The sequence below is a fragment of the Cyclopterus lumpus genome, chromosome 17, assembly GCF_009769545.1.
Source record: "Cyclopterus lumpus isolate fCycLum1 chromosome 17, fCycLum1.pri, whole genome shotgun sequence".
In the NCBI taxonomy this organism is placed as follows: Eukaryota; Metazoa; Chordata; class Actinopteri; order Perciformes; family Cyclopteridae; genus Cyclopterus; species Cyclopterus lumpus.
In genome coordinates, this window is record NC_046982.1 from 4,137,763 (window position 1) to 4,165,759 (window position 27,997).

General features: G+C 43.4%; 2 protein-coding genes across 2 annotated transcripts in view; one reads left to right on the forward strand and one right to left on the reverse strand.

The window, feature by feature from the left end:
- Positions 1-20,223, forward strand: part of astn1 (astrotactin 1) — a 335,249-nt gene extending 315,026 nt beyond the window's left edge. Inside the window, exons 22-25 of the mRNA XM_034555334.1 lie at positions 5,679-5,814; positions 8,889-8,989; positions 10,466-10,649; positions 19,986-20,223. Of these exons, the coding sequence (XP_034411225.1) occupies positions 5,679-5,814; positions 8,889-8,989; positions 10,466-10,649; positions 19,986-20,223 (659 nt within the window). The remainder of the gene's footprint in view (positions 1-5,678; positions 5,815-8,888; positions 8,990-10,465; positions 10,650-19,985) is intronic.
- A 4,288-nt stretch (positions 20,224-24,511) lies between these two features.
- pappa2 (pappalysin 2) overlaps positions 24,512-27,997 on the reverse strand; it is a gene marked incomplete at its 3' end in the record, with an annotated part of 61,419 nt that continues 57,933 nt past the window's right edge. Inside the window, exons 26-27 of the mRNA XM_034555694.1 lie at positions 26,861-26,959; positions 24,512-24,625 (exon numbers count right to left, since the gene is read on the reverse strand). Coding sequence (XP_034411585.1) covers positions 24,512-24,625; positions 26,861-26,959 — 213 coding nt within the window. The remainder of the gene's footprint in view (positions 24,626-26,860; positions 26,960-27,997) is intronic.

Consider the following 27,997-nt stretch of genomic DNA (forward strand, 5'->3'; position numbering starts at 1 on the left):
TTTGAAAACATCTGCGAAAAAACAAGAAGATCCGTGCCTCTCGTCATAAATTAAAAAAATTATTCACATTTTATTTTAAAAATCATACTTTGGGTCCCATATTTATAGTATCTCCCAAAGTAGCTGCCTGTAGCTCGATCGTTCTCCCCCCCCCCAGGAACGATCGAGCTACAATTTCCAGTCTCGAGCTGATTTACGGATCTCCCTTAAAAGACAGATTTACAACACTTCCCAACCGAACCTTAAACATGTCTATGAATGTCATCGGGCCAACAGGTGTGGTGGAGATGAAATGCAGGATCACGTTCCTCAGATGGTGGGAAAGCGTACCCTGTTACACCAACTGAGAGAAAATACATTTACAATATGTTTTATTAAATCTGAGCGTCTCCAAATGGGCTCATCATGTCTTGCCTACAGAGACGTCTTGTTTCATTCAGCTGCTGTTTCGCCACAATCTGTAATCGGTTCACAATATGAAAGACATATTTCTCCTTGAAGTCATATTGTATCTCACTGAACATGAAGACTATAAGGGTCGTGATGTTGGAGCCCATGCTATATGGCTTTTTTTCTTTTTTGCGCTGTTGCTCACGGTAATTTGAAGACATTGCTCTGGTGAAGTCGTAGCATTCTTCTGAAAGGCATGCCTCTATACAGAAGATGTGCTATCAATATAACCCTACACACTTTTTGCAGCCTGGGCAGTGATTCACGTTGACAAAATAATTCGGGGATTAGGCCTGTAAATTAAATAATCTGAGCACGGTCAGAATACTTCACATGCTATTTTCTTAGAATCCATCTAGTTCTTAGTACCGCTCGCCAGGTCAGCAGCCCTCAACGGCGAAGTTTTGCTCTGATTCGCTTCCAGAATAAATTTCCTTTTTATTCTTTCTTTTTTTTCTTCTTTTTTTTTTTAAAACTGTCTGCCGGCAATCAACGCACGAGAGAAACATATTTTGTTTCGATGTTGAGTTAGGTCCATAAATGCCATGGCAGCACACCGCGTCTTTTTTAACTGAGATGTTTGTTATAGTCGAGTTAGATGCATGTTCTGTTCTCCTGGCCGCATAAAGCATTCCTCTCGTCGTGACAGTGCCCCGCGGGGTTCCTCAAACTGTTTGCTCAGGGCTTGGCACCGCAGTCGCTGCTGCTTCAGGTGGTTTACAGGGGAGACTGGCAGAAAAGATGGGATTTGACGGGGGAAAGATTGGACAGATAAAAGGTGGATGGCAGCTCTTGAAGCCACAGAGTAATATTGTTTTGGTCCCTCAGTCCGCCTCACTCTAACGTGATCCAAAGGCTCAACGGTATTTTCCTATTTTCAGATACCCATATCTGCACCGACGCTGTGTTTTAATGAGCGGATGACTTTGCGTTCGAGCAAGGGCTTGTTAAAGGGTTCATGAACAGTCGGTTTTGAGCCAGTCTCACTCCTTTACAACATGTGAGAAAGTCGGTTCGGGAGTGAGAGCAGACGGGTATGTGAGTATGTGAAAATGGATCACCCATGTGTACTTGGCGAACAACTTTTTAATCACAGTCCATTTGACACTGCCAAAGGCAAAATTTGGATTTTGACATCCGCGATTGAGGTGAGGCCAAATGTGGAATATGGTTCAAGAGAGTAATATAACGGATTTCTTTTCTGAAAAGGAGGGTGAATTCCTGTGTATCGCAACTTGGGGTCTTGTGTTTGTAGCTCTGGCCTTCATTTTGGTTGACTGAGACCTGGGAGCGCACCGGCAATGCAACAAAGAGCAAGAAATACAAGGTATTGTAGGATGTTTACAATAAAAATGTTTATCTAACCAGATTTGGCTACTTAACCCTAGCAATGTTGCCTCCTTCAGAAACTAACAAGGTAATATTATTAATATCATCAATTGGCTAAACCTATGAAAATAAGAGTTTAATAAACGTGTAAATTCAGATTAATGCCGTTTAATAACGCTGTGCTGACAAATGACACATGCTCATGGGTGATAAGATTGATGTTTGCATGACAAGCAGCCTCCTGAAGCCATGGCATGCCTAGGTAGCAGCTAGGTGCCCCCCCCCCCCCCCCCCCCCCCCCCCACGCCAACGGGATCTCGCCATGCTGACTCCAAATGACTTCAATGTTCTCGGGATATTTTGGCTTCACTTTTACAAAGTAAGTGGAGATTCGTCATCCAATTCATATCTGCCGTCTCTATTGACAGACAACCAGCTTCATCATAAAGGTTGAATAAAGTTCAATATCTATAGGAGCAATACAGTACAGCCAGCTCTCTCGTTAAGGCCCCGTAACAAAAAGCACTATGTGTTCTGCTCCAGTCATCATGAGGCGACTTCAAAGAAATAGGCAGAGGAAATAGTTGAACCCCTTTTTGTCCTGTGTCTATCTTGCCCTCAGCTGAAAGGGAGAGTAATGAGAAAAAGAGCTCTGTGCTGTTTCCTCCTGTTTTTTTTCCAGCCACAAAAGAAGCAGAATTTGTCTCGTGAATGGTTAAAACAAAGAGAGGACGTCAATTCAAAGTGACACCTCGACCGTTCTTATCAAAATAAGCAGTTGCTACATTCACCAATCCAAAACGGAACGGCCTCTGTTGCTGAGGCAGGAACCCGAACAGCACAGTTTCCCCCTTCAGGCCTCAGCATGCTCGGGTGGGGAGAGAATTACTCAACGGATGTTCAGAGCTGCGTTCTCCAACGGAGGTTTCAGACACTGTCACCTCTTTATATGCCCCTACACCCCCCAACACACACACACACACACACACACACACACACACACACGGACAGACATTCACACCCGGCTTCACAATGAATATGCTAAGTGGCGCCAATGCCTCACAATGTCACTTTTCATTGACACCCCCGTGTTATCCCTCATTCGGCAGTGTAGTGGTGTGTTGGCAGGTGGGTACACTGTACCCTCTATCCCTTCTACTTAGGTTTAATACCACAGGATGAAGCAAAATGTCCTGCATTCAACATTTACTGGGGCAGAGGAATAAGCGGGCAACAGCTGCATTGTGACAAAGTTATATCAGGATTATTGTATGACGCACATGAGCAGCATGTTTTGAATCTTGAAATCTTTAAAGTGAACTTTAACTGCTGAATAAAAGCAGTGGATTTAAAAAGAAAATCCAGCACCTCCCCCGTATAAAGTATGAAAACAGCCGAGAGTGAATGTGCTGCTTTATTCATCACCTTGTCGAGGCAACGGCGTTCTGGATAGCGTCGATCAACACTTGTAAAAACCCAGCGGCGCCTTAGCCGGGACAGAGCGCGTGAACAAACATTACGCCAGAGACATCCTCTCCGTCTCGGGATGCCTTGCGGCCGGCGTTGGTGCGTTGTCGCTGATGAAGTTTAATAAAGAGCCTGGTATGTTCGCTTTCACCTTTGTAGTTCGGCGTGAGCACGATGAGCTGGACGCCGGCAGTTAATTAAAAAAAATGTTGGATGATAGAATATCGTAATGCAAACCACAGGTGCAGTATGTTGAATGTCAACGTTTTTTGCATCGGTCATGAGCGAGTAATAGTCAAAGGGCAGGTGGCGAATGCGCCTTGACACACTACGCGGTCCTACCAATGGTGTCGCACCGTTCCACTCATACACAAGAGGCTCGGACATGTCGGGACATGCTGCCATGTGCCAACGAAGACAACTCCATGAAGAACAAAAAAGTGCCGCAACAGACATAACGTTAGGGCGAAAGGGGGAAGTCAGGGGACGTAGCATGAAGACCGACAAAGTCCCCATAATGAGGAGGTCGGGGTGCAGATGGGTGGGTCCAACACAGGACTTTCACCAAGGACGCCGCTGTTCGTGTCCTCTGTGAAACCAAAAGTAAATGTTGATCTTACATTTGTTATATAACATTATGCAGGAAAGTCTGCCGGGGGAGGTTGTGGTTTATTTACGCAAGTTACGTTGTTATGTTATTATTTTAAGACAAACTCAGGGCCTTTTTTCCAAAGTTAGCCCAGTAGTTTGGCTGCCATGTGGTTAACCAATCGCTTAACCACATGGCATTGTGCATTCCTGCAAGTGTGATATCAGAGGTATTTCTGGAACGGATTTTTAGCTCTTAAACGTCGTCCTTTTACATACAATGCCAAAATAATGTTGGGCCCATGGGTTGCGCCCCTCTAGAGAAGTGCATCTGTTGCCGGGAAGGGGGCACTGCCTTTGAGTCAGAAGTCGAGAAACGCAAATCTCTCTAGCATAGTTAATGCGATCGATTAAATGAGATCGTAATGACTGGCCTGTTTGTGCAAGATGAACAAGGACTTTTATTTAGGCAGGTGGTATGCCCAATCTCCCTGTGTTTAGGCACTTAATATGGTATTATTTTATTGAATTCTACTATTTTTATATGTTTTTGTCTGTTTGATAATGCTGAATGTTTGGAAAAAAACTTCCCAATGACTTCTTTGCCCAGACTCCCTTTTGTAATCATGTTGCGCATGTAAACTGAAAATGGTGTGGTTTTTTTAAGGTTTTGACACCTATTTAGTGTGTGCCATGGGGTCTGTGGTTTTTATAACCTTGTAAATGACGTCAAGTTTTTATTTTGAAATCTTTGCAAAATTTGCAGGATTATGCAAAAGCTGATGCAGTTGGCCCTCGAGGTGAGAGAAAAGTGTTTTAAGGTGTTGAGTCTGCTGGGGAAAAGTGGGTGGAAAGTGGCAGGTCCAGGTGGCCTGGTACATGAACGTGAAACGAGACCTGCGTGTATCATCGGGACACCGAACACAATGCTCTTTTTTTTTTTTTGCACCCAAAGTAATAGAAAGTTGATGGCTGAGTGCTATTTTGTTTCTTACTGCCGTTAATTGACCATGTGTATCAATAAAATGTAATTGTCACACAGAATTCTTCACCAACCATTGACATACCCTCTGCCTTTTTAAATCACATCCCCGGTCATATTGTCTACCTATTTAACAATGTATGCAAAATCTAGATGTATGCACGTCAAAACACAATCATCTTTTCGTCCTGTGAAACAACATATGACATGTGCTTCCATAAGCTAGGACCAACCGACTTCAACCAATGACATCATCATCATCCATCCATAAATTAACCTGCAACTTTTAGCGACAAGGAAGTAGTGTGTTGGGCCGCCGTCCTCTCTGCGCTCTAGTCCAGAACACTTGTTGGCGATCCAAACAAATGCAAAGGATTTGATTAAAATTCACCGGTGAATACATCACAATACGAAGATCAAGACACTCTGACTTTCATTTCACTGGGACTTTAAGAAAGAATTTTAAATCAACCCCTTGAACGGTTTTACATTACGGTGCGATGTCTGTTTACAGTACAGCTCCCCGCTGTGAGGTTCAGCACAACTGCCCTTATCTTACCTCAAGGTACCTTAAAAAAATTACAAATTCACTAAATCCATGTTTACATTTGCTCAACCTTTTGAAAAGTGCGCTTTGACCTAAATGTGTATCAGACCAATCAAAGTAAATTACAAAGAGAGGGTCATGAAAATAGCAGACAAGAAATAGTTTTTGAGGTCAAAAACCTTTGTTCCGACCCTGAACTACGAATTGTTACATCCCAAGCGGTCTCGTCCCAAACTGCACATGAAACGCTTCGGGGTGAAATCCTCGGGTGAGTCGTGACTTCTTAACACGGATGTGTCTTCCTCTCTGCCGCAGAAACCCTTTTGAGCTTCGTGGACGACATCCTGTCTGGGGCCAGGTCTCCATGCGTGATGTTAGGGGACATCCCCAACCTGCTGTCCTCGTCCATCAGCATGATCATCCGCTGCCTGGACCCTGACACCACATACATGTAAGTCACTTTCTTTTCTCATCAACAAACAAACAAGATAAACTGACGCGGCAACCAGATCTTAGTTTCCAATTAGGTCTCAAAGAACTTTCTGCACATGTCGGATGTGAAGAATCCTCTGCCTTGCTTTATTTGCACACATTTGACTAAATTGTTTTAATTCTATACAATGTACTGATTCCAAGCAAGTTATGAGTATGTATTGTGTTTGTGCCTCGATTGAGTATCGTCAAAAAACACCCATGCAGTCTAAAAACACATGCTTTTTGAGTGTGCTGCTTCTGAAAATATTGTCCCACAATGCATTGCACGAAGGAAATGGAGGAGCTTCTGTACTCACAGCTGGAAAAGATTAGAGTAATTGCGAATGTGGTGAGACGGCTCAAGAATAGACCATTTAGAACTAATAAGAAATCCTCTTTGGAAAACATTTGCTTTTCTCTCCGTGGACTTTAATCGTCACCGTCATTCAAAGTGGCAGTTTCACTGATGTCATTTCCTGTCAGAATATGACGGTAAAGTATGCTGAGTTCTTGTATAACAACTGCAAAAACAGTATCATATACATATTAGTAGTAGAGCAATGTGCAATGGAGTATGAATTGGGACACTGTAGTCGTGGATTTGCAAAAACAGGCTATACTAGCGGAAATTAGCTGTTTCTAGCAAAAAAACTAACAGATTACTTTTCATTTGTAATGCGTAGCTAAAGTTAGCACAAAATGCAGTATTGACTAACTCCATCAGAATCTACAGACGTCTCCAAAGAGGCAAGTTTTGTTTCAAAGACGTTACCTTCCACAAACTATTTATTGCTAAAGAATGCACAGGGATTTCCTGTTTCTTTATTTGCTGTTTGTTTTTTATACCAAATGAGCAACTTCCCTAAGATAGAGTAGGCTACTCCATTAAGCATCACAACCAGGTTCAAATCATGTACACTTCCCATAGACTTACATTGGAAAAAAGATGTCTGTAATTCAGTGGATATATACTACTTAAGTGTTCGCCCATATACACACATATATATATATATATATATATATATATATATATATATATATATATATATATATATATATATATGTGTGTGTTTGTGGCATGTGTGTGGCACGTTTTACTTAAGGTCAATCAACTTTCCAGTGTAAGTAGCCCTCATCGTTATGTCCTAAAAGTCGTGAGCTTGTTGCTATGTGAGCGAGCCCAGAACTTGCGACTTGGAGGCGGAGCTAAGGGAAACGCTAGTGCACTTGAAACATTGTAAACAGGCGTTTATGGTCTCAATCTTTAGTTGTAAGTCTTCTTCAATACAGCATGATGTTCATTTAGAAAGTTATACTCCATTTAGAGTCAAATAGACATAGACATAAAGCAGGGTACTACCTTATGATTGACGGGGTTACGAACCACTGAGACCTGTCAGTCAGGATAGAGGCGTAGCCATTTGTATTCCTCCCCAGCTCCACCCTCGTCAAAATATCAACAAGATGGCGACAGACAAAATGCCAAACTTTAAAAGCGTGAGTCATCATGGTGGTTATGTCCACTTGTTATGTACAGTCTGTGGGCTTAGTGAACCATCTTGGCTCATTTGCGTCAACCCAATCAAGTAAGTCTAGTTCAATCCTACACTCTGCAGAACCTGACTTATTCTGTGTAATTGGATGTGCTTGTGTGTATGTTTGCTTGAAGCCAAACAAGTCCAGTGTGTCAAATACAGGCCAAGTCAAAAGAAATATATATTCTAGATGTATTTATAGTCCTTTGGGCAATAGTGTGTGTTTTCTCCTCAAGTGAAGCCCTCTCACATATTGTATTAACCACTGACTACATGTGTGTGATGTGGCACGTTTACTGACCGTTGTAATTCAGGGTTGTCTCAGAGCTAGGCATTAAGGTAACGGTTTCAGCTACGGTTAGTTTATGTTCTATTATTAGCAAGCACAATTTAAATCAAGAGAATCTGAAATATGTTTGTAGTCCGCACAAAAACATTTGATAGAATCACAATAACAAAACAATTTTAAAAAACAGGCTATTACTCCGTGTTACATCCAAATTGTGTTCTGTCTGTGGTGGCCGGAGCGAGGAACTTTAACATGATGCGGTAACCACACCAGATGCTCTCGCACACATGTTGACACTTATCTCACAGACGGCCTGCCAGGAGGGAAGCGCACTTTGTACAGAGGAAACAAGGCAGATTAAGGTGGAGAGAGACAAATAACAAAAGATGGAGGAGCAAAGTTTGAAGCAAGGAAAGGGGGGGGGGGGAGAAAAAGACCAAGAGGGGGGAAAAACCCCAGTTTGGATGTATGTGAACTGAGCGAGCAGCGACACATGCCCTTTAAATCCTGGCTTCAGCGGGGCTCCCGCTCTCCATCCTGTCTGGCAGCTCATTCTTCTCCGAGCCGAGGTGTCGTCGCTCCCTCCGGGGGCTCTGCACACTCCGTATATTTTCTATATGGAGTGTGCAGAGCCCTAACAAGGCTTGGGATCGGTGCTTTTGTGAGAGAGGGGCGGGGGGGGGGGGGATGTACTGTGTGGGCAGACGTGTCATTATGTAAGCAGAGCACAGGAAACACACTCTGCAGCTGCCACGGTTCACACCGCTCGGAGAGGTTTAGAGTGTGTTGCTTGGGAAATATCGAGTGTCTCCTTTTCGGCGGGGTGTGCAAATCTGTAACGCGTACTCGTGGCTGAAATTTGAGTAAATGGCATCTCCATGCCGACGAGGAGAGCGGGATGCATCTTTTGCCACCGTTTGCACGTCTTTGGTGCTGCAAGTGGATGCAGTCTGCGGTTTGCTCACTAGGTGGAGATATTCATTCAGCCAAGTGACCGGTCATTAGCCCTGTGAAGTGCTGTTTGCCTGTCTGGCACTAGTGGAAGTCATGCAACGGTAATGCAAACTTTCAGTTTTCCAAAGGGGAACCTTTTAAAAAGAATTAACGAGTGCATGAAATGATGATAAGATGCCGGTACAGCAGATTCATCAAACTCAAACATGCTGATTTTAAGATTCCTCACTCACTATTGGCAGCATATTTTCTAATCCCTTCTCGTGTGTCCAGGTTCCGGCTGTGGGCGGTAGACAACACAGGCCGCCGTTCCAGTCCAAGTGAGGTCACCATCAAAACGCCGTGTCCAACTGTGGATGACGTCAAGGCACAAGGTGAGGAAAGTCAAGGGAGGTGAATCATCTTCCAGGAGTGGCGATGGCAGGTGGCTCACAGGGATGGGTGCTTGTGTTCCAGCACTGCACATGTGCCTGCAGGTGGTGTGGGAGGTTCAACGTCTGCATTGTTACACTTGTGTGAATTTGACTGCCGGGTCTCAGGGCTGCAGCCAGTCAGAGATGATATTGGGGAGATAAGGTTTCTCAATTTTCTAGTAACAAAATATAAGAGTAGCTAACTCATAGGACAGACGTTTGTTCTCTCTGTGTTTCAAGACCTCACTAAACAGATGTTGAAGATCAGTTCATAGAGCGAGTCGTAAAGTCACGGGGAGAGTTTAACCCTCTGGAATATGACTTTTTATGGACACTGTAAACCACAATTCCATAAGGATATTGACTAAGAATTATTAATTTTTTCTAAAAAAAATTAAAGACGTTTGAAAGTCAAAAATCTTGAGGCAAAGATGTGATTGCGCATCCTGCAATCATCATCAAAAGGTGCTCCAACCAGTGAAGTGATACTAGCGGCTTACGCTGTTGATTCTTATGGCACATGAACGGTGTGAAATACAATATGTCCTCTTTGTGGCTCTGTTTTGGAACAGATTGTGTTGGCTTTGTTAACCAGGACAGGTGCATAAGTTCCTTACCTCATTATAAAAACAAAACACCATGTGAAGAAAAAACACTTTGGTTTTAGATGGGTATGTTCAGGATTATTCATTTTTAAATGTTATGAATGTCTGGATATGCACGTAGAACTGTACATCTGTCTTATTCATCTAAACTGCGAAGTGGGGCTGCAGTTTAAAGAGACGAAGGACAGAGCGTCTCCTTTCCACTAATGGAGACAACCTACACTTAGTGGGGAAAGGTCTCCGCCCCAAAGGACATTGTGTTCTAACCGATTGGTGGACTGATTGAGCGGTTGATGGACAGAACAATACTCAGTTAAACCTACAGTAGGTCATTTAGTTTTGAAATATTGTTGCTGTATCGGTTATTAGTTGTATATCTCGACAGCAATTAATAAATTCTATGCTTCAATGAAAAGAAAAGAGACACAAATCTGGTATCCGTGTCTGTAACAATATACACTAATACTCACAGGTTGCTAGCCTGACATCTGTGAGTACCAACAACAGCCATTTTCCTCGTTTATGCTCATAATGATAAATGTGGGTGGCTGAGTGGCTTTGGAGGGAGGCCTTAAGGGACGGGTCGTCGGGTATCTTTGGTTTTTGGACTCATACACAAGAAGGAGATTGAAGACGTCACCTCTGGCTTTATTTTAATTTGGATCAGCGTTTTTGTCCTCTTTTTTTTCTGACATTTTATGGACCATGTGATGAATCCATCATGACCACATTTGTTAGTTGCAGCACAAACCGACCGCCATTAGTGGCCGCCGTGCTACTATGCCAAGTGGTCTCGTGTTGACCCCTGTGACCTTGTTTGCCCCTTGTTCAGAAATAGCCGACAAGATCTACAACCTGTTCAATGGTTACACCAGCGGGAAGGAGCAGCAGACGGCCTACAACACTCTGATGGACCTGGGCGCCCCCACGCTGCACCGCGTGCTCTACCACTACAACCAGCGCTACGAGAGCTTCGGGGAATTCACCTGGAGGTGTGAGGATGAGCTGGGACCCAGGTAGGGCTCTCAACATATCACAGTTTTACTACTGTTTTACTTTACTACCCGGCCAGAGCAATTCACCATCAAAATATGATCCTGATATGTATAGGAACATCAACATTTAAAAAAGGAAATGAATCTTTAACTCTTTTTTTTGGCAAATTATACTCTAAAGTGTCGGGAGGGGAAGAGAGAGTCTGTAACCATAACTGTATTTATGAAAGGATTTAAAAGTGCTGTGTGTATTATTAACATAACATAAATATTTAATTTGTTTAATACCACAGTTATTTTCAATAAATCCCACCCCCTGACCCTGGACCAGTTATCATTTGACTCCCATTTATTCTGGATTTGTCAGTCTTAGAATAAACAGATGTTAAAGCAAAGGCAAAGAACAGAAGATTTCTAATTTTTAGATGATGGAAATTGATTGATTGACACCTTTTATATGCAGCATTTTGCATTGATACCTGGTAGATGAGGAAGGGAAATAACAGAAACGGTGGAATACATTAAGAAAGGCTTGGCGGTCCGCTTGTATTGTATTAGAAGTGCCCTGATACTTAAGCTCAACGATGTATTCCTTCCAGGAAATTGATCATCAATTTTATGGCCAATTTATCAGAAGGGCCCAACGACATGGCTGGGGCTGACTCTGAATAGCTGAGTCCGACTTTTACAGAAGACCCAGCGCCTGAGCCATTTTAACAACATGTTGACTCTAATCAGTCTCTGAAATTGCAGCGTGTGCTTGTGTGCCTACTCCCTTTATGAGTTGCCCTCCCATCATGAAAGTGCAATCTGTCGACCTGAACTTTGAACAATAACAGAACAGCCTGCGAGATTGCAGAAAAGTGGCAACCGGACAAAAGAGTCTGGCCCGGATCGGTGTGAAACACCACTTTACTGTGCAATGTGAGCACATGGCTCTCTCCGAAATGAAATGGTCACCAGCAATTTAAAATACCATATGTGGGAAAACTCAGACACTGGTTTAGCTGTCTGCAGGCCACAAGCATTGAACATACGGCAGATTTGAAGTTAACTTTCTCCCTGACTGGTCGTTAGAAACTCTTAAACAGCCATCGATCTAGCTTACAATACCAAATACTTGGAGACGGCTTCCTTGCGTTGGCTGTGGCTCAGGAGGTATAGCGGGTCGTCCACTAATTGGAGGATCTGCAATTCAATCCCTGCTTTTCCAGTCCGCATGTTGACGTGTCCTTGGGCAAGATACGGAACACCAAATTTCTCCCAATGATCATACGAGAACACCAAAACCACAAATGAATGACTGTGTGTATCAAAGCCCGATGTGTCTTATTCATCCAATGAGCTCCATTGTTATCCAAGAACTACGAAAAACACATCAGTGAGACTCACCGTGTCACTGGGCGACATATTCCTTCACTGCAAAGAACACACAAAAATGATGTCAAGAAGAAAGTAGGAACGCAAGGAGCTTCAAAAACCTCCTGGGGGCTCCTTTCAGAACCTCCTCTTGGTCGGCCAATCACAGCGCAAACTGGGTGCGACTGTTGAATCCGCCAGTCTGACAAGCGGTCCTTGCCCTTCAAGGCCTGGGGATATCACACACACCTGCAGATGAGCTACAATGCTTGAGCTGCGCGGCAACTTCCGCTTCTGAATAGTGAAGCCAATGCGAAAGTGTGTTTAACCTGCTTTTTATTTTCATGTCCATCAAGGGGCGACTCCTGTGATTGCATAAATAAGTCTGATTGTATAGAAGTCTATAAGAAAATGTCCCGACAAAGTGCATTTGAGTACCTTTTTAAAGCGCAATACAAATAAAATGTATTATTATGTTATTACTCCCTCAGTAAACATTGTAAACATGAGTTTATGGTCTCAATCTCTAGTTTCAAGTCTTCTTCAACACAACATGATGTTAATTTAGTAAAGTATGGTACATTCAGAGTCAAATAGACCATAAAGTCCAAAATACTGAACTTGAGGCTTTAGAAGAGCAGTCCACAACCCCATGAGTGACGTTGACTCAGTCCACTTCTTATGTTCCGCCTTTGACTTGACTGCTTGCTTGTGACATTAAAGTCACTTCAAGAGATAAACCGGGGTCCTTTTTCTTAAAAAACATACGCTAAACAATCCCCCTGCCCCCCATTTAAAAATAAATAAATAACAGTATTGAGCCAAAGCATTTCTTTCTCACATTTCTTTTTATAAAAGCGGCCAATTGTTCCAAAAACTCACAATCCTAACACACCTGGCTCACACAGACAAACCTCCATGGGATCGGCCCCTTCAAACTCTTCTTTTGATTCTCAAAGGTGGGCAGATGTTCCTCTCCCAGCTTTGATTGTAGGCGGTCGTGTGTGCACAGTTACTCAACCTCTGTGACATCAACCACGGCCATTTAGTAACGCACAACCAGGGAGGGCCCAGAACGCCCCCATCCCCCACCGCGCAAACTGCCCAAAGTACCCGGAATGTAAAATTGTAGCTTATTGTTTCATAAACAGAGCCATGTGTCCGGCGTAAAAAAAGAAACAAATGTCCCTCTGTGGTTCATGCTCTCACTGTGACCGGTGAAGCTGAATAACCAAGGCTCCCCCTGACTCTCCCTGTTCCCCTCTCCCTCTGTGGGTTCCCCCGCCCCCAACAAAAGGTTGTTTTTAATGGGGTCCATGCTGGAAAGAGTTGATGTAATTGAGGGGAGTTGCTTCTTATGTGTTCCATTAAAATACACTTAGACTTAATAGCAAACCCCCCAATTTACTGAGAAAGGGAGTTCCCCTATAAGAAGTGCATTGGAGGTGAGGGGAGAACGCATTAACGTGTTTAGTTTGGACGACTCTCCTGCGCGTGGTGGTTCGGTGTGAGGAGAGACTCTTGAGGGCCGACGCGGAGCCGGATCCTGTCTTAAGAGCACTTTGATCGTATTGATCATCGTCAATCACTTGAATGAAGGCTGACTCCTTATGTTCGGATCTTGGCAAAAACAGACATTATGGTCACACTAAGACCCTGTTGTTCTTGTTGCTGTTGTGAGACGTTTTCCTCTTGGTCTTCCTTCATTCTCTCATCGTATTATTACCTAAACTACAATGTCTGGACCTCAGTAACCAAATCTCATTTAAAGCCCACAACAGTTCTGATAGAATGTGGATCCCCACCCACGACACACCTGTCGGCAGTATTTAATTAGAATGGCTTTTTGGGGAAATTATGCGCACACACAAATTTTACATTAAGCCCCAATTAAAATATTTCAATCAGGAGAGTCTTGTGATGCTAAAGGTGTGACAAGGCAGACTCCGCCTGGAGCCCAGACACTGGTGAAGGGAGTTGTGTAACCCGATGAAGAAGGAGTAGCATGATGATGCTGACTGGAGTTTGAGCTGAAATGACAACTGACAGCGGTGGAGAGGAGAACCTATTCAAAAGACTGACAGCAACGATGTGGTTGGCTTAAGGAAACTGTGCAGCATCTGGTTTAAAGTGAACGCCTCCAATCAGCTGATGGAGTAGTAACAGGGAGAAATAGATACTGAAATTATGAATAAAAAGGATTGTAGAAACGCTCTAAAAAAAAGTCAAATGTATATGGGTATTCTTGAATTGTAAATGACTGTGGATTCATGTCAATTCTATTTAACGTTCAACATTTTCTATTTACACCCTTTTGGGATTTCTATCAAACGTAATCTCAAAACCGTAGTTTACAAACCTGATTCAGCACAATAATTAAAAAAGGTTACGTACAGAATATCATAATTCTTATCGTCAGGCCACTACTTCAGAATGACCTTGTGGTGGCATCACAGACCAGTGACATCGGCAGTCTTGTTGCAGTTGACCAATCAGCTGGCACCTGATATAAATGAATGAAAGCCACTTGGTATAGTAAAGATCGGGATTTGGGTTCAAATAAGTATTGGTTACGTAACTTAGGTTCCGAGTTAGCATGTTACATTAGCTAACTTATGGATGTATGTGTTTGACCATCCATCCACTCCGACCTTTGTCCTTCTTTACACTACTTCACCTGATTTCCTCCTTTGCTCCTGTCATGATTACTACGGCCACTAGAGGCCTCCACCTCACATCAAACTTAAATATGGTTCAAAATCTTTGGGGTACCTTTACACATGTGCGTCCTCGTGCGTACGAAGGGAATAGACCAAACGGAAACCCACTCGTAGAAAAACAACAGAAACTCCACTGGGAACCTTTACGTAATCGCTAAGATGGCTAAATCTGCCCAGAGGCTACGCGGTCCTTGTCCCCTTCAAAATACCCTCGTAAAGTCCCCTTTGTTTGTGGTTTTCTCTGAGACCACCATTTCTTCGGCCTCTTGAGAAGGAATACACCTCTCCCACCCAAACAATCTGTGATACCGCAGTAAACATCCGAGCAGACAGGCTCCCCTCCAGCACACACACACACACACACACACACACACACACATACTGTGGGTGTACAGACGCACAGTTTCATCTTCCCAAATCAGCTCAGTGTGGGAATTCCTCAGTTTCTCCGTCACAAACAACCAGGGCCAAATCAGATTTCAGTTAGAGAGTCGAAATCCAGATAACAAGAGCCGCTCTCTGGCCCTGACTCAACGTAAACTCCTATCAGCCGAGTAAGCAATATCTGGAGACGAACACATGAACAAATGTGGCTTCATCTTTGTTGTGGCGATATTCCGATCGTTTTTAGATACGTATCGGATCTCACTGACGAGACGCGTTGGCCTTTTTGTCGCCCTTTTTTTCCATACGTTTTAACTGGATCCATGAACTCACCACGAGGCTGTCTCTCCGAGGCTTGACCCTGTCATCGTCGGGGGGTGTCCATCACCATTTCAGGCCCGGGGGGGCTGGGTGCCCATCACCATTTCAGGCCCGGGGGGGCTGGGTGCCCATCACCATTTCAGGGCCGGGGGGGCTGGGTGCCCATCACCATTTCAGGCCCGCCGCTTTGGCTCCAAGAGGTTTTGGCTGGGCCCCGGTGGCTGACATGGTCTGTGGTTAGACTCCGTGCCCTTTGATGAACTGTGATGAAAAGAAATATGACAGTTTTCACATGCCAGTGTCTCTAATCAGAGGAGCGCTTTGTGATAATAAGTATTGTTATGGTTGGTATTTCTCTCAAGAAATCATAATCACAGCAGACTGTTTACTTTGCTCTCCAACTGTGTGTGTTTCTGTCCTTCTGTCAACTATTAAAACAAGAAGTCATCGTAGAAGTGCCTTTCAGCTGCTTGTTTTCAGTGACATAAATACACACATATATATATATATATATACACTGCTGTTCGACGTCAGTGTTGATTTATTTTCCATGCAAATGTGGTAGCTTCAACCCAAAATGGCAATCCTTTTCAAAACCCAACACATTTTTTCCTATGAATTTTATTTTGAAGGAGACTATATGCATGTAATGAGAGGACACTGACTTTTCGTGTGATTGCGCACAAAAATCATACCAACCATTGTATGATGATACATTGCATTTACATCATTGCTTTAAATCGTATTTTAAAGTTGAACTATTTTCTCGTCATACCTTTTTTATTATGTAGGGTTACTCGTTATTTGTTTTGTCTTTTTGTTTTATTCTCCTGCATTTTGTGATTCACTTTGCAACCGAGTTCAATTGTTATCATTATTCTCAATAATAATAATATCGACCACAGCATGTAAAGTACTACTCCAATAATGAGCATTAGGCTCACGCGTGTGTGTGTGGTCCTAAAGTGCACTTGCGTTGTATCTCAGAGTCCATGTTTCCACTCCAATATACACACACAATGGTAACAACCGTTGCTATTTGGAACCTGTGAAACATTCCTCTGCTCTAAAGATAAAAAGACGAAAACCTAACAAACCACTTTTTCATTTCACCTCTCCAAACCACCGAAATCTATGGCAAAACATTGGGAAACAAAGAGATTTCAGAAAAATGATATGAATGACACTCTGCCGGAGGAGACTGACATCATCAGCGCTGTCGTTTCTCTTTCTCCAGTTTGGAGGGCGTAGAGGTCGCCGTCGGGGCTCAGTCCACACGCATGTGCAAAAAAGGGGAAGCCATCCTGCTGAGCGTCCATATGTATGCATACGACTCAAAATACACTCCCAATCCAAAAACAACCCCATAATATATGTAAAGTACCTTGTTAGCCACGTAGCTGCAGGGAGGATGTTACTTCTTGTGTTTCCCGGCTTGTAAAACGGTTTGCAAACATGTGCCAAAAATAACGCGGGGGGGGGAGGATTTTAAATAAATTGTGGCTCATTATGGCATGCAGGAATAACACTAACACAAAGCAGGACGTGATATGCTGTGTGTTTACAGAACAGTGGCCTTGAGACAGGAGATGAAGCCACGGACCACACGCTGTCTGTATTGTTACAGCGTGTCGCTCAGTGCCAACTTTAAGTTGAAAAACACCAAAGAATTGCAGCTCATCATCCAAATGAAATGAAGAGAAAAAAAGACTTGTGGTTCATCCTTTGAATGGTTGTTTGACAAGAGGATATTTTGTTCGCCACAGAGACCAGAGTTACAAATAACATTAAAAAAATATATTAAACATATTTTCTTACTTACTGCTGATGGTTGGTTTTAGGATCAAGATTTGGATCCAGAGAGTGGACCATGTGCCACGTATTGAACTCGAAAGGTTCGCTTTTCGCTCCGCCAGACGAACCCCCTTTCAGCCGCATGCCGGAACCGCCCCGAAGAACAACTTGAAGCATCCTCAAGAGAACGTAAAGCGCTTCGAAATCCAAAGCGTTACTTTGTAGTTACTATCTGTAGTTGTTAAAGGCGTCGTAAAAATAATTAATTAATTAATTAATATTTTTTGATTTTAATAGGCCGAAAGAGAAAAACAAGTATAATCCGGATTGATTCAAAGATAAGAGTTAACTTCTGTTTCTTATTGTTTTATATTTAATTTTTGTAAAGCACTTTGTCATCAATAACGGCCACATACACTTTTTGTCAAGTGCCTCAGCAGAGTACAGAACAGGAGTTACTTTCATCTCTGACATTAGTTTACCTCCATGTGGTACTCAGCTGAAGTAGCACATGTATTCACTGTAGACATCAGGGCCTTTAGGGAAGACAGCGATCTCACCTCAAGGTCCAGTTAGCAGCTCTCCTGGAGCTTTCAATCATATGACTTGACAATTATCAACTCATGGAATATACCCCTTTATCAAATTCCCCTTTTTTAAGGAGCACTTTAAGGACAGAGACCTGCTAACTCTTGACGTTGGATAAAACAGTTGAGATAACAATCCCACCACATGACCCATTGAGCAGCTTTAAGTCATACAACATGATCTCCATCGGCATCTGCTGATGAAGTTCAGGAACATTGAACCAAAGCGTGTTTTTTCATCTTTCCCATCATCAGTCATGTTGAGATCACCATTGCATCCCCTGCCATCTTCTCCCTTGTCAGTGTCGTCTCTGTTGTCTTCATTCCCACCTCCCCGTCATTATTTGCATGCCAATCATCATTGTTATCATCATCATCACATCCACCTCATGACTACCAGATGAGTGAGTGCCCACTGATGATTAGCAGAACATTGTATTGTTTGTGAATTCACCGTGTGTGGTTTGCTCTCGACGGCCCATTTTGCACTCCAAACCGATTCAAACTGATGCGTTCAGGAGGGAAACCAAACAGCTGCAGGGCAGTGAAGTAATCTGCTGAAAGTGGTCGGCATCTGGAGAATTAGAGCGACGGAGAGCTAAAAACACTCAGCTCTTTGTTCATGTGTGCATTTCGAATGTGCATCCCGATGTGTCATCAGTTCATCAGCATAATGTGCCGAGGCTCTGGTGACTCTGGTGCGTCCAGCAGACTTGTGGCTTGGCAGAACGGGGACGCCGTGCTGTAGGGGTGCTGGTTTGGCTGAGGGATGGGGAGAAAGTGTGTGTGGAATGAATGAAATCTTCTCCCGCTGCCATTTTCTGACTGCAGACAAACACTTGACAGGGTTTCACCGCGAGGGCCAAGCGGGCTGCATCGGGCTTAATGATTATTTGTTGCGCTCGGTGTCCCTGTGTGTTTATGTGAACTTGGCGCATCGTGTTACTCATGGCGGTGATATTTCAGCTGGCCTGGTTTGGCTGAAAGACAAGTTCATGCATGTCAGAGTCCCTCCGCTGCCTCGCAGTATTGCAGCCCTCCATTAGCCCTGTTTTCCTCCACAAGCTCTTTTTGGGTCAATACTGGAATTTGTCAGTAACAGTGCACCTTACCCTGCTCATAGGTAGGTTTTAGTTTTAGTCACAGTGATGCCATTTGAAAACAACAGCAGAGCCACGGTGCGATTTATGGACTGTTGACAGTCCAAAGTATCCGAAGCATAGAGATGAAATAGAAGTAGAACAGACCACTCAAATCAATTTGGCCCGGATGTTCTGGGTCGTAGCCTTACGAAGCGCAGAGAGCCAGAGTGCATGAGTAGAATGTTACAACTTAATGCTTCATATACTTGGGATACTCGCCACAGCGTAGGAAAGCCCATTGTTATCGCCACATCAGTTACAAATTGTTCAGCTTATTTGTGTGGAGCATGGTGAAATTCACAAGCTAGCTAGCCAGCTAACTAGTGGACAGCTGGCTAGATAGCTGGCTAGCTAATTCCACAATAAAGCATGGTGGAATTAGAACGCTTTCTAGCTAACTAGCAGACAGCTGGATAGTTAGCTAGTTAGCTAGCTTGCTATTTTCTACACTGGTTATAGAAAATGAGCCGAACCTCAGGGGGTATAGCGGTACATTTACACACCACAATATAAGCACAAGTTTGTGTTGGAGGTGTTGCAGTGTTTTTTAATGACATCCTACATCATAAAGTAGGAGGGGAGCTGAGGTGTCAGTCCAGCGGGGACGGAGCTGTTTGGTGTCAAGAAAGACTAAATTTACACCATCTTCGGGCAGACCTGATCGGATCAGGGTCCTCATTCCCTAAAGAGCACATCGGGCTAAGATTCTGATGCTTTTGGTAGAGTTCAGTCAGGTACACTGAAGTCAATGTGGCATGAGGTTATTTGGGCTGCGCTGTACACCTGCATTTATTTAATTGGACTTGAGTGGCGTGAATGAGCGTGACTTTGGCCTGAATTGAAGCTGGGCTTAATTTAAAGACATATTTTGGCACAACCACATAATAATCTCTGATACAAACAATATCAAATGTATGCATGTGTTGTCCTTTTTTTCTATTTTTTCTTTGAATGAAAATCGCTCGTTCTCTTATACTCTTGTGGGTGTTTTTAAGGCCGGGATGGCAAACAAAAACACACTTTACATATTCCTCCTCTTTGTTCCCACAGGAAGGCCGGCCTCATCCTCACCCAGCTCGATGAACTGTCCCCGTGGTGTAAGGGTCTTCTTCAGGAGCAGAAGATCGGCCTCCGCAGGATGTCCCTCAAGTTCCTGTCCTGCCGCTACACCGACACCAAGGCCTTCGGGCTGAACTGGTCGCACATGGGCCAGGATGTACACAAGGCCTGCGACGAGCAGACGCTCACCGTCATGTATAACGACTACGGCGAGCCCAAGGAGCTGTGAATTCATTAGAGGGTTTTAGTTCGGCGGTGCGTGGGAACACGGGAGATCCATCAAACCCAACAAAGCAACAAATAAAATGCAGGTTTCAGATTTTTTTCCACAAGCTATTTGCATTTATAGTGTCATCGGCAAATGTTTTGAAATGACAACCGTTCTATTTAGCGTTACCACATTATTGGAAAATTTCAAAAGTTAAATCGAAGTCTGATAACCATCTAATAAACCGCGGCTTATGAACCATAGCTCTTCGCTGTACTTAGTTGTTGCTGAAGTCCATTCCTCCCTTGCAATGATGACTCGAAAACCAATGCAAACTTGACACATTCAGCAGCTGCGTCACAATAAAGGCCTTTCTTCCTTTAGACGCTTAATAATGACACATTTTCTTTGTTATACATCGAAATGGTTTGGCCTCAAGCAAATAGAGCTGAAGTAAAGCTATATTTTAATCACAGGGTCATCGGTTCTATCCCCATGCCGCTCCTGTCCACATGTCCCCCGTGTGCCCGGGCCATTGGTGTAGATCTATGAATGCAGACATTTACTATGAAGCAGGCTGCCTTTTGACTAGATTGCCGTTTCATTTTAATATCTGAAGTTGGCGTTTGGTGGGAAATTCTGCAACGGCAGGAATGGACGGACCCCAAGAGCACAGACAGCCAAAATGGGTCAGAAATCATTTCGGAAACCGAGGCACCTGTTGCAGCACCTGTTGCACCACCTGTTGCACCACCTGTTGCAGCACCTGTTGCAGCACCTGTTGCAGCACCTGTTGCACCACCTGTTGCAGCACCTGTTGCACCACCTGTTGCAGCAGCTGTTGCACCACCTGAAATCCATCTCGCATTCTGTGTTGACATTAAACGCAATTATCTTAGAGAAACAGATGACTAAACATGCATTTTATTTCACTGCATTTCTTTGTTGGACTCAACAATCTTTGTTTTAAAACAGATTTCTTATTTACTCTTTGTTGCAAAAATCAGACATTTTAATACTCTAATCTAAATGTGAAAGCGCCTGTTTAAATCACGTCGTAGGATATTTTAGTGAAAAATTACAAAATACTCTTGATGTCGAACCCGTGGCCAAAAACATATTTGATAAAGCTGATGGCTCAGCTTGACACAAATTCTAACCTGAAGTCAACGCTTTGTTGTCTTAAAGTTTACATGAAAGAAGGATCCAGGAGTCTTGGAGAGATTTATAAAAATCATCATGGCTTCAGTTTCACAGGTACATTCTGACCATCGCTTCGTATTTAGCTTCTGATGTTCGTCGTACACATTTCTTATGAATAACGGCACACTCGGCAGGCGAGCACTCCACGAGCTAACACATCATGTATCTCAGCTGTGAAGTGGCTGCTGTGTAGTGTGGACAGTTTTTAAGCCATCGCTAGTCTATTTTTCCTTTTTCTTTTTACATATTTCAAAATGAAGTCAGCATCGCAAACTGGTACTTCCAAACCTGGTTGTGTCATTGAAACAGGTGGGAAATGGCATGTAGCGACACCGTTTCTACGAGGAAGGTGAGGTTTATCTGGACAGAACCAAAACAGATATATGGTCTCCTGGCAGTTATTTTAGTAGCATATACATTCAAAACAAACCTTGTACATAGCATTGTCATAATGTGTTAGCGATATATATCCTGCTGAATGTAGTATTGAATGTTTGCATTTTGAAGAGGAGCTGTATTAAAGGAGTTTTACTGAATAACAGGCGTCACAGAGGAAGTACACAGATGAGTTCATTTTCCGGAAACCTTATCTGAAACCTGCCAAACCATTTGACAGTATTTTCTTCTATCATTCCCGATCTAACCGATGAGCGCTCTTCAAAAGTGGTAATTCTGTATTGAAACAGCAAATTAACGGCGTCTTCAAGGGCACCTTTGCTATTTTTTTCACGCTGGACCCTATTTTCCCATGTTTCGATGGTGGAAATGTTTCTCCTCCAAGTTGCCGAAGAATCTCTCAGTTTTCTTCCCGATCCCGTCAAGACTAAAGCCACCTCTAACGGCTGCACCTGTCAGTCGAGGTTTGGGATCTCAAGCTTATTTCGAAGAGGCCGTTTTTAAGATTCAACATTTTTCCAAGTTTTATCGCAATATTCCGTCTTAAGATTTGCAAACGGACCTCTGAGCCGGTAAAGATGTAGAGAAAAGAAGTCCACGAAAAAACGTCTGAAAACGGGCTCCAAGTTAAAAAGCGCCCGTTAATGTTTCCAACTGCTTCTCTGTGTATTACAACTTCATGCAATAATGTCTTTGAACAGATTTATCTGACATTTCCACTAATACTGTGCTTTTATGGTGACTCTACTTTAACTTTTGCTCTCTGTTATTATAATTAGTATTGATGTTGGAGATTGAAATGCACATTGTATATTAGCTGTTGGTTTTTAACAAATCTCATATGTGAATACTAAAATGAACACTTGTAGATTTTTTTGTATAGGCAGCAGAGTAGTTCATGAATTACAACATTACAAGCGCATTACAGTGTTTTTCTTCTGTATAGAAATGTACAATATTTTACATTTCCTCGTGTTTCAGAAGACAGGGTGAATGTCTGATGAATATCGTCTTGTTATATCCGTCGTGTAGCGTAGTCTAGCATATGGATTCATGATTACAGACCTGTGGGAGAAATGTCAACCACCCATCTACTATCTGCATGATAATATTTTGTCTATAATGTCTGTGGCTATCATAAACTTCACTTTTTTTCACTTTGATCTTTGCTACTTCAAAGGACAATAAAGAATATGTAACGAAAAGTAGCTGCATCGATGTTCTTCCACCGTCAGATGTCGGAAGCAATTGTTTTGCACAAATAATGGGAAAGAAAATGCAACACATGGCACTTTTAGAATTCAGTTTTGATCAGTGCATCATCAATCCAAGTATCTGTATGATAGTATGAAACGTAGTTCATTCTATTCAATTATTTATTGTCAAGAAATCTGAAAGAAAAGGTATCAGGCCAAAAAGTGTGTGTGTGTGTGTGTGTGTGTGTGTGTGTGTGTGTGTTTGTGTGTGTGTGTTTGTGTGTGTGTGTGTGTCAGCCAAATTGAATTGTAGCATTTCAGTATATAAGTACATGCATAGAAACCAAGCAAGTCCACTGTTCATGAATCAGTCAATCAAGACTTTATAAGGGTCGATATAAAGTTGCAATTTATTTCATATAGAGTATAAAGTACTGTAAAATATCACAGAGAACATGACTACACTTCTTTTTTTTTTTTTTTTTTTTTAAGATACAACATGTGGTACTTTGTAGCTTCTGGCTAACGAATACCAGAACCTGACATACATACATGCAAGTTTCAAGTCTGTGTTGTTTTTTTATCTTCATTTTTGGTTAATCTGAACATTCAACCACAGATTTTCTGACTCGACATTACATCTTTGTTCCAGTGGAAATACATAATAATTCTGACAGTGATATTTAACATTCGCCCGACTCCCCCCCTCCCCCTTTTCGATGAGGAATTAATCGTTTGTAATTCCAAAACAATGTTGATGTGAATGCCGTGTACGTACAGAAAAAATACATGTTTGGGAAGATTGTGTTATTGCATCCGTGGCATAAATAGTGTGTTGCCTAAAACGTGATCTGTTAAGATATGTTAGGTGGGCCAAATATATTAGTCTATACATTAGTCTTTACAGGTTTCCTTTTACATCGCTCAAGGATCTGATGAAGGAGACATCGTAGTGTTTGGAAAGAATTGTTTTGGTCCGTAATGAGACGGTAGAGATTATGTTTTTTGTGGTTGTTTTTGTATTTAAGTGATCAGGCGACTTCGATCTGACCTCATTTGGTTTTCAATTGACATCGGACGAGACTTTTAAGGTAGTACTTTGGAATACTTCCATGGAGCGCTCATGTTCCGGCTCCATGAACACAGTTTGATTGGAAGGTCTGTACAGTTCTTTTGATCCCGATGGTGTTGGTGTTTCCTCCTTTTTAAAACACAATCTTCTACACAGGAGAAAGAAAACGATATGTTCACGTGCGGATGTTTGTGCGGGAAGGAATCCTGTTTTTTTTTTATTTTTAGAATCACCGTGACTCACACGTGGTGCCGTTAAACGGCAAGATTGCTTTGGATGAAACAAAATGACGGTGTGAACTCTGGCTTCAATGGCGTTTTTCTCCGCATTGCAAATACTACATTTTTTATATTTGTTGTTGTTTGTGTCTTGTGGTCTGTGGTTTGACTCTGTTTAACACAAGTTCAGCCTCTTTCATCCCTCCATCTTATTGCATTCCTCCTCCTCCTCCTCCTCCTCCTCCTCCAGAGTCCTTGGCGCTCCTCTTATTCTCCTCGGCGTCCGGATCACGGCAAGTGCACTCGTCCTGGTTGCAGTCCGCCCCGAACTGAATGACCTGTCAGAAAACAAGCATATATAGGAGATATATATGTATATGGACTACTCTAGTCCAAGTAGGTGAAATAAAAGCCTAATTGAGAAGGATGGATGGTAGCGGGGTGAGAGGAAATATTACATCAGAGCTTTCAGGGAGTGCAGCATCACTGAAAAATGCTCCAGTGCAGGAGTTCCTCCCCACAGGGCCGTAGCATTTCAACTGTAACAAAAAGCCCGGCTTTGAATGGCAAAAACAGATGCTAAAATATAAATAAAATTTGCTCGAAACCGACCCCGGCGGCTGGTGGCGTTTGCGCTGAAAGGTAAAGCGCCGCTTAGTAACCCGAGTGTCAGTCTTAGTGGACTTGTTGTGTTTCCTCAACATTTCAGAGAACTCCAACAGCCCCCCGGAGGCCGATAAAGTGCATGATGTCAAATGGTTCAACCTGGCCTCTGAGTGGCGAGAAATCCTTGAGGGTCTTTAGGGGGGGGGGGGGCACGGCAGAGGTGAGCGGATGAACACATGTTAAGAATCAAGAAGGGGAGGCTGCCAGCTCTCGTCTAGGAAGCGAGCCATCACCAAAGGTTGCAAAATAAACTCTGGTGCCCCACGAAGCCGTCTGTTGCAAGAAATGTAAACATTCGCTCCCGGGGAGAGAAGGAGCGAGGAGATCGGGAGAGAGAGAAAAAGAGGGGGGGGGGGGGGGGAGGCAGAGAGAGAGGGAAGTAAGGGCGACTGCGAGCGAGGCGACGGTAGGCCGCGGCTGATTGGGGGAAACGGTTTCGCTGAGGGCTCTCGGCAGAAAGGCCCAAGGTCTTCTGGCTGCCTGCTGCTGTTTGCTGCAACACATTGACGAGTGCAATTCATGCAACAGGCCCCAGCTGGCCCCTGAAAAGACGCAAATAGATGTGAATATTGATTAAAGTATTTGGCGGAGTTCATGCGAGGGTGACTCATCCCGCCATATCAAGTGGTCAAGTTACAAGCAGAAAAAGGTTAAAATAACATTGTGTGTGTTTATGATTGATACGTACCAAAACTAAAGCAATAAATAATAATAATAATGTAACCTTTATTGGGGAAATTATTCTCTGCATTTAACCCATCCTTAGTTTTTAAGGAGCTGCAGCACCCGGGGAGCAACTGGGGGTTCAGTGTCTTGCTCAAGGGCACTTCAACATGCAACTATGGGGGATGAGCGGGGATTGAACCGGGTACCTCGTGGTTGCAGGACGACCGCTCTGTTTATTTATTTCATTTTTGCCTGTGTGGCTGCAGAGAAAATACGTGGTGCGGCTTCAACCTGTCATGGCCTCCACACACCTGCACCAGCCGCGCCCCGGGGGAAACAGAGCTCTGCAAACGCCGTCGCTCTGCAGGATGCCGCCTCACTACGGGAGTTCACTTGACTCCCTCGCCAAGTGAACAGTGACCGACTAGACCGCAGACAAGCCGTCGCCGGGGGAGCGCGTGCTCGGACGGATACACATGGAGACACTCAAGGTATTTGTCAAACGGATTCACTTATTCAGGTTTGCTTTTTTTCATTTTTCACAAACACAAACGTTTCTCATCTCCACTTTGAATGACGCTTTGAATGAAGTGATAACACGATGCAGGAAGCTAAACCTGGGAGAAGATCCCCATCAGGTTGATTAAGCCCACCGCTAAGTGTGTTCTCGTGTCAGACGGAATTCGACTGGATGGAGTGGGCAGATTGAAACGTCTGGCCTCCTGGCAAGGGTTCTGACGTCCTGAAGCCCGACCCGTTCCCTCTGCAGCGGAGCGCTCAACGCGACAAGGTGAGAAAACCAGCCTATTTACCATTTGAGTGGAAAAGCCGGAGGGCACAAGTCTCCTCTGTTGTTGTAAGTAAAGATGAGAGGGAATAAATAGGCGCAGTCGTTAACAGGAGAGAGGGGAAAGTAGCAATGGGGTTTGTGTTTGTTTGCTTAGTCGAAGTCTCCTGCGTGGCGGTGCGGCGCTCCTGCCAAGAGAGACAGATTTCTACTACGGTAAACAGGAAGAATCTGGCTCGGAATCCAGCTCCCGGCCTCCGGGCTCCATCTCGATTGCAAGATGTGGGGAGCTGGAAGCCAGCTGCGCGACACTTCGCCACCTTTAAAGTAAACGCGTACGGAAATTGTGAATTTGTATCCCATCTCTCAAAGTGTATTGTTATTTTTATTTTTTTTAAACAAAAACAGATGGGAAGAAAGTGATGGAAACGCTGAAAATATCCATTTTGTGTACCTTTTTGGTGGAGAGTGTGGACGGGCAGCAGTCCCCTCCATCATACTGGCAGTAGGCCCGGTTGTTGATGGTGTCACACCAGCCGTCCCCTCCAAAAGGCTGAAGACAAGTTACAAACAAGAAACAGTGTTAATGGTCTCCCCATTAGGACCATTTCCATCTTATCTTAACCTCTTCCCAGAAAAGAAAAAGTTCTCAAAAACACTGATGTCGTTTGGAGCAAAAACAACTGATGAAACAAATCTAATAAACAATCATGCAGCATAGTCCGATTCCAATCCAAGTTATTAATTTGCCCCGACAAAGTGTGTGCTGCTACCAATTAGCTAGAGTAGGTAGAGGGTATATGTGGTGGCCAATGGTGCTTCACAATTATGACTTTGTGGCGAGAGGTTTGCTACGTTAGTCATTTGGATGGCGGCGTCCCATTTGTTTGAAGTCTGAACTTCACTTTTGTCCCAGGTGATGGAAACATCATATGGAGGTAAATGACTCGAGACCTGCCTGCAAGTAGAATTGGCCTTCAATTCAGGAGTCTTTTCGAAGACATGTGGGAGAAAATGGTTTCTTAAGGTTTTTTTAAGTATACTTTGGCTAGTGTGGGAGTCCTTCTGGAGAAAGAGTGGCGCGCAAATGCGTGGAATTTAAGTTACATAGGATAACACGTCATGATGAAAACCTTATTTTAATGCTTTCGGCAAAACCTTGAGGGCATCCCTGAAGTGCCAGCAATATGAAAATAAGTGCTGAGTGCCAAAGATACTTTTGGCTTTCTCCGACGTTCTGATGTAGTCATTTCAAAGACTTGGGGCTCGACCTAACCTGCGCGGGGGGAGAAAGCAGCTGCTGAGAAGATTTCTGCCGTTTTCTCTTCACTTCAAAGAACTCCCTACTTGACAAATCCCCATTCCTCTCCTAGCTAAACTGCCGTGGCGTAAATAAATCTATTTAATCGTTCCGTTTCTGAGTGAATACTTTACCAGCAATCGCACCAGATGCCTCACCCAAATCACCAAAGTCAATCTTTGAATTACCTTTATGTTGCAAAATGCAGACTTGCTTAACCTGCTGTCACTTTTCTTTGAATCCAGAGTGGAGCTTTGTTGTGGGTTTGATCTCCAGTTTCCATCCACGTTT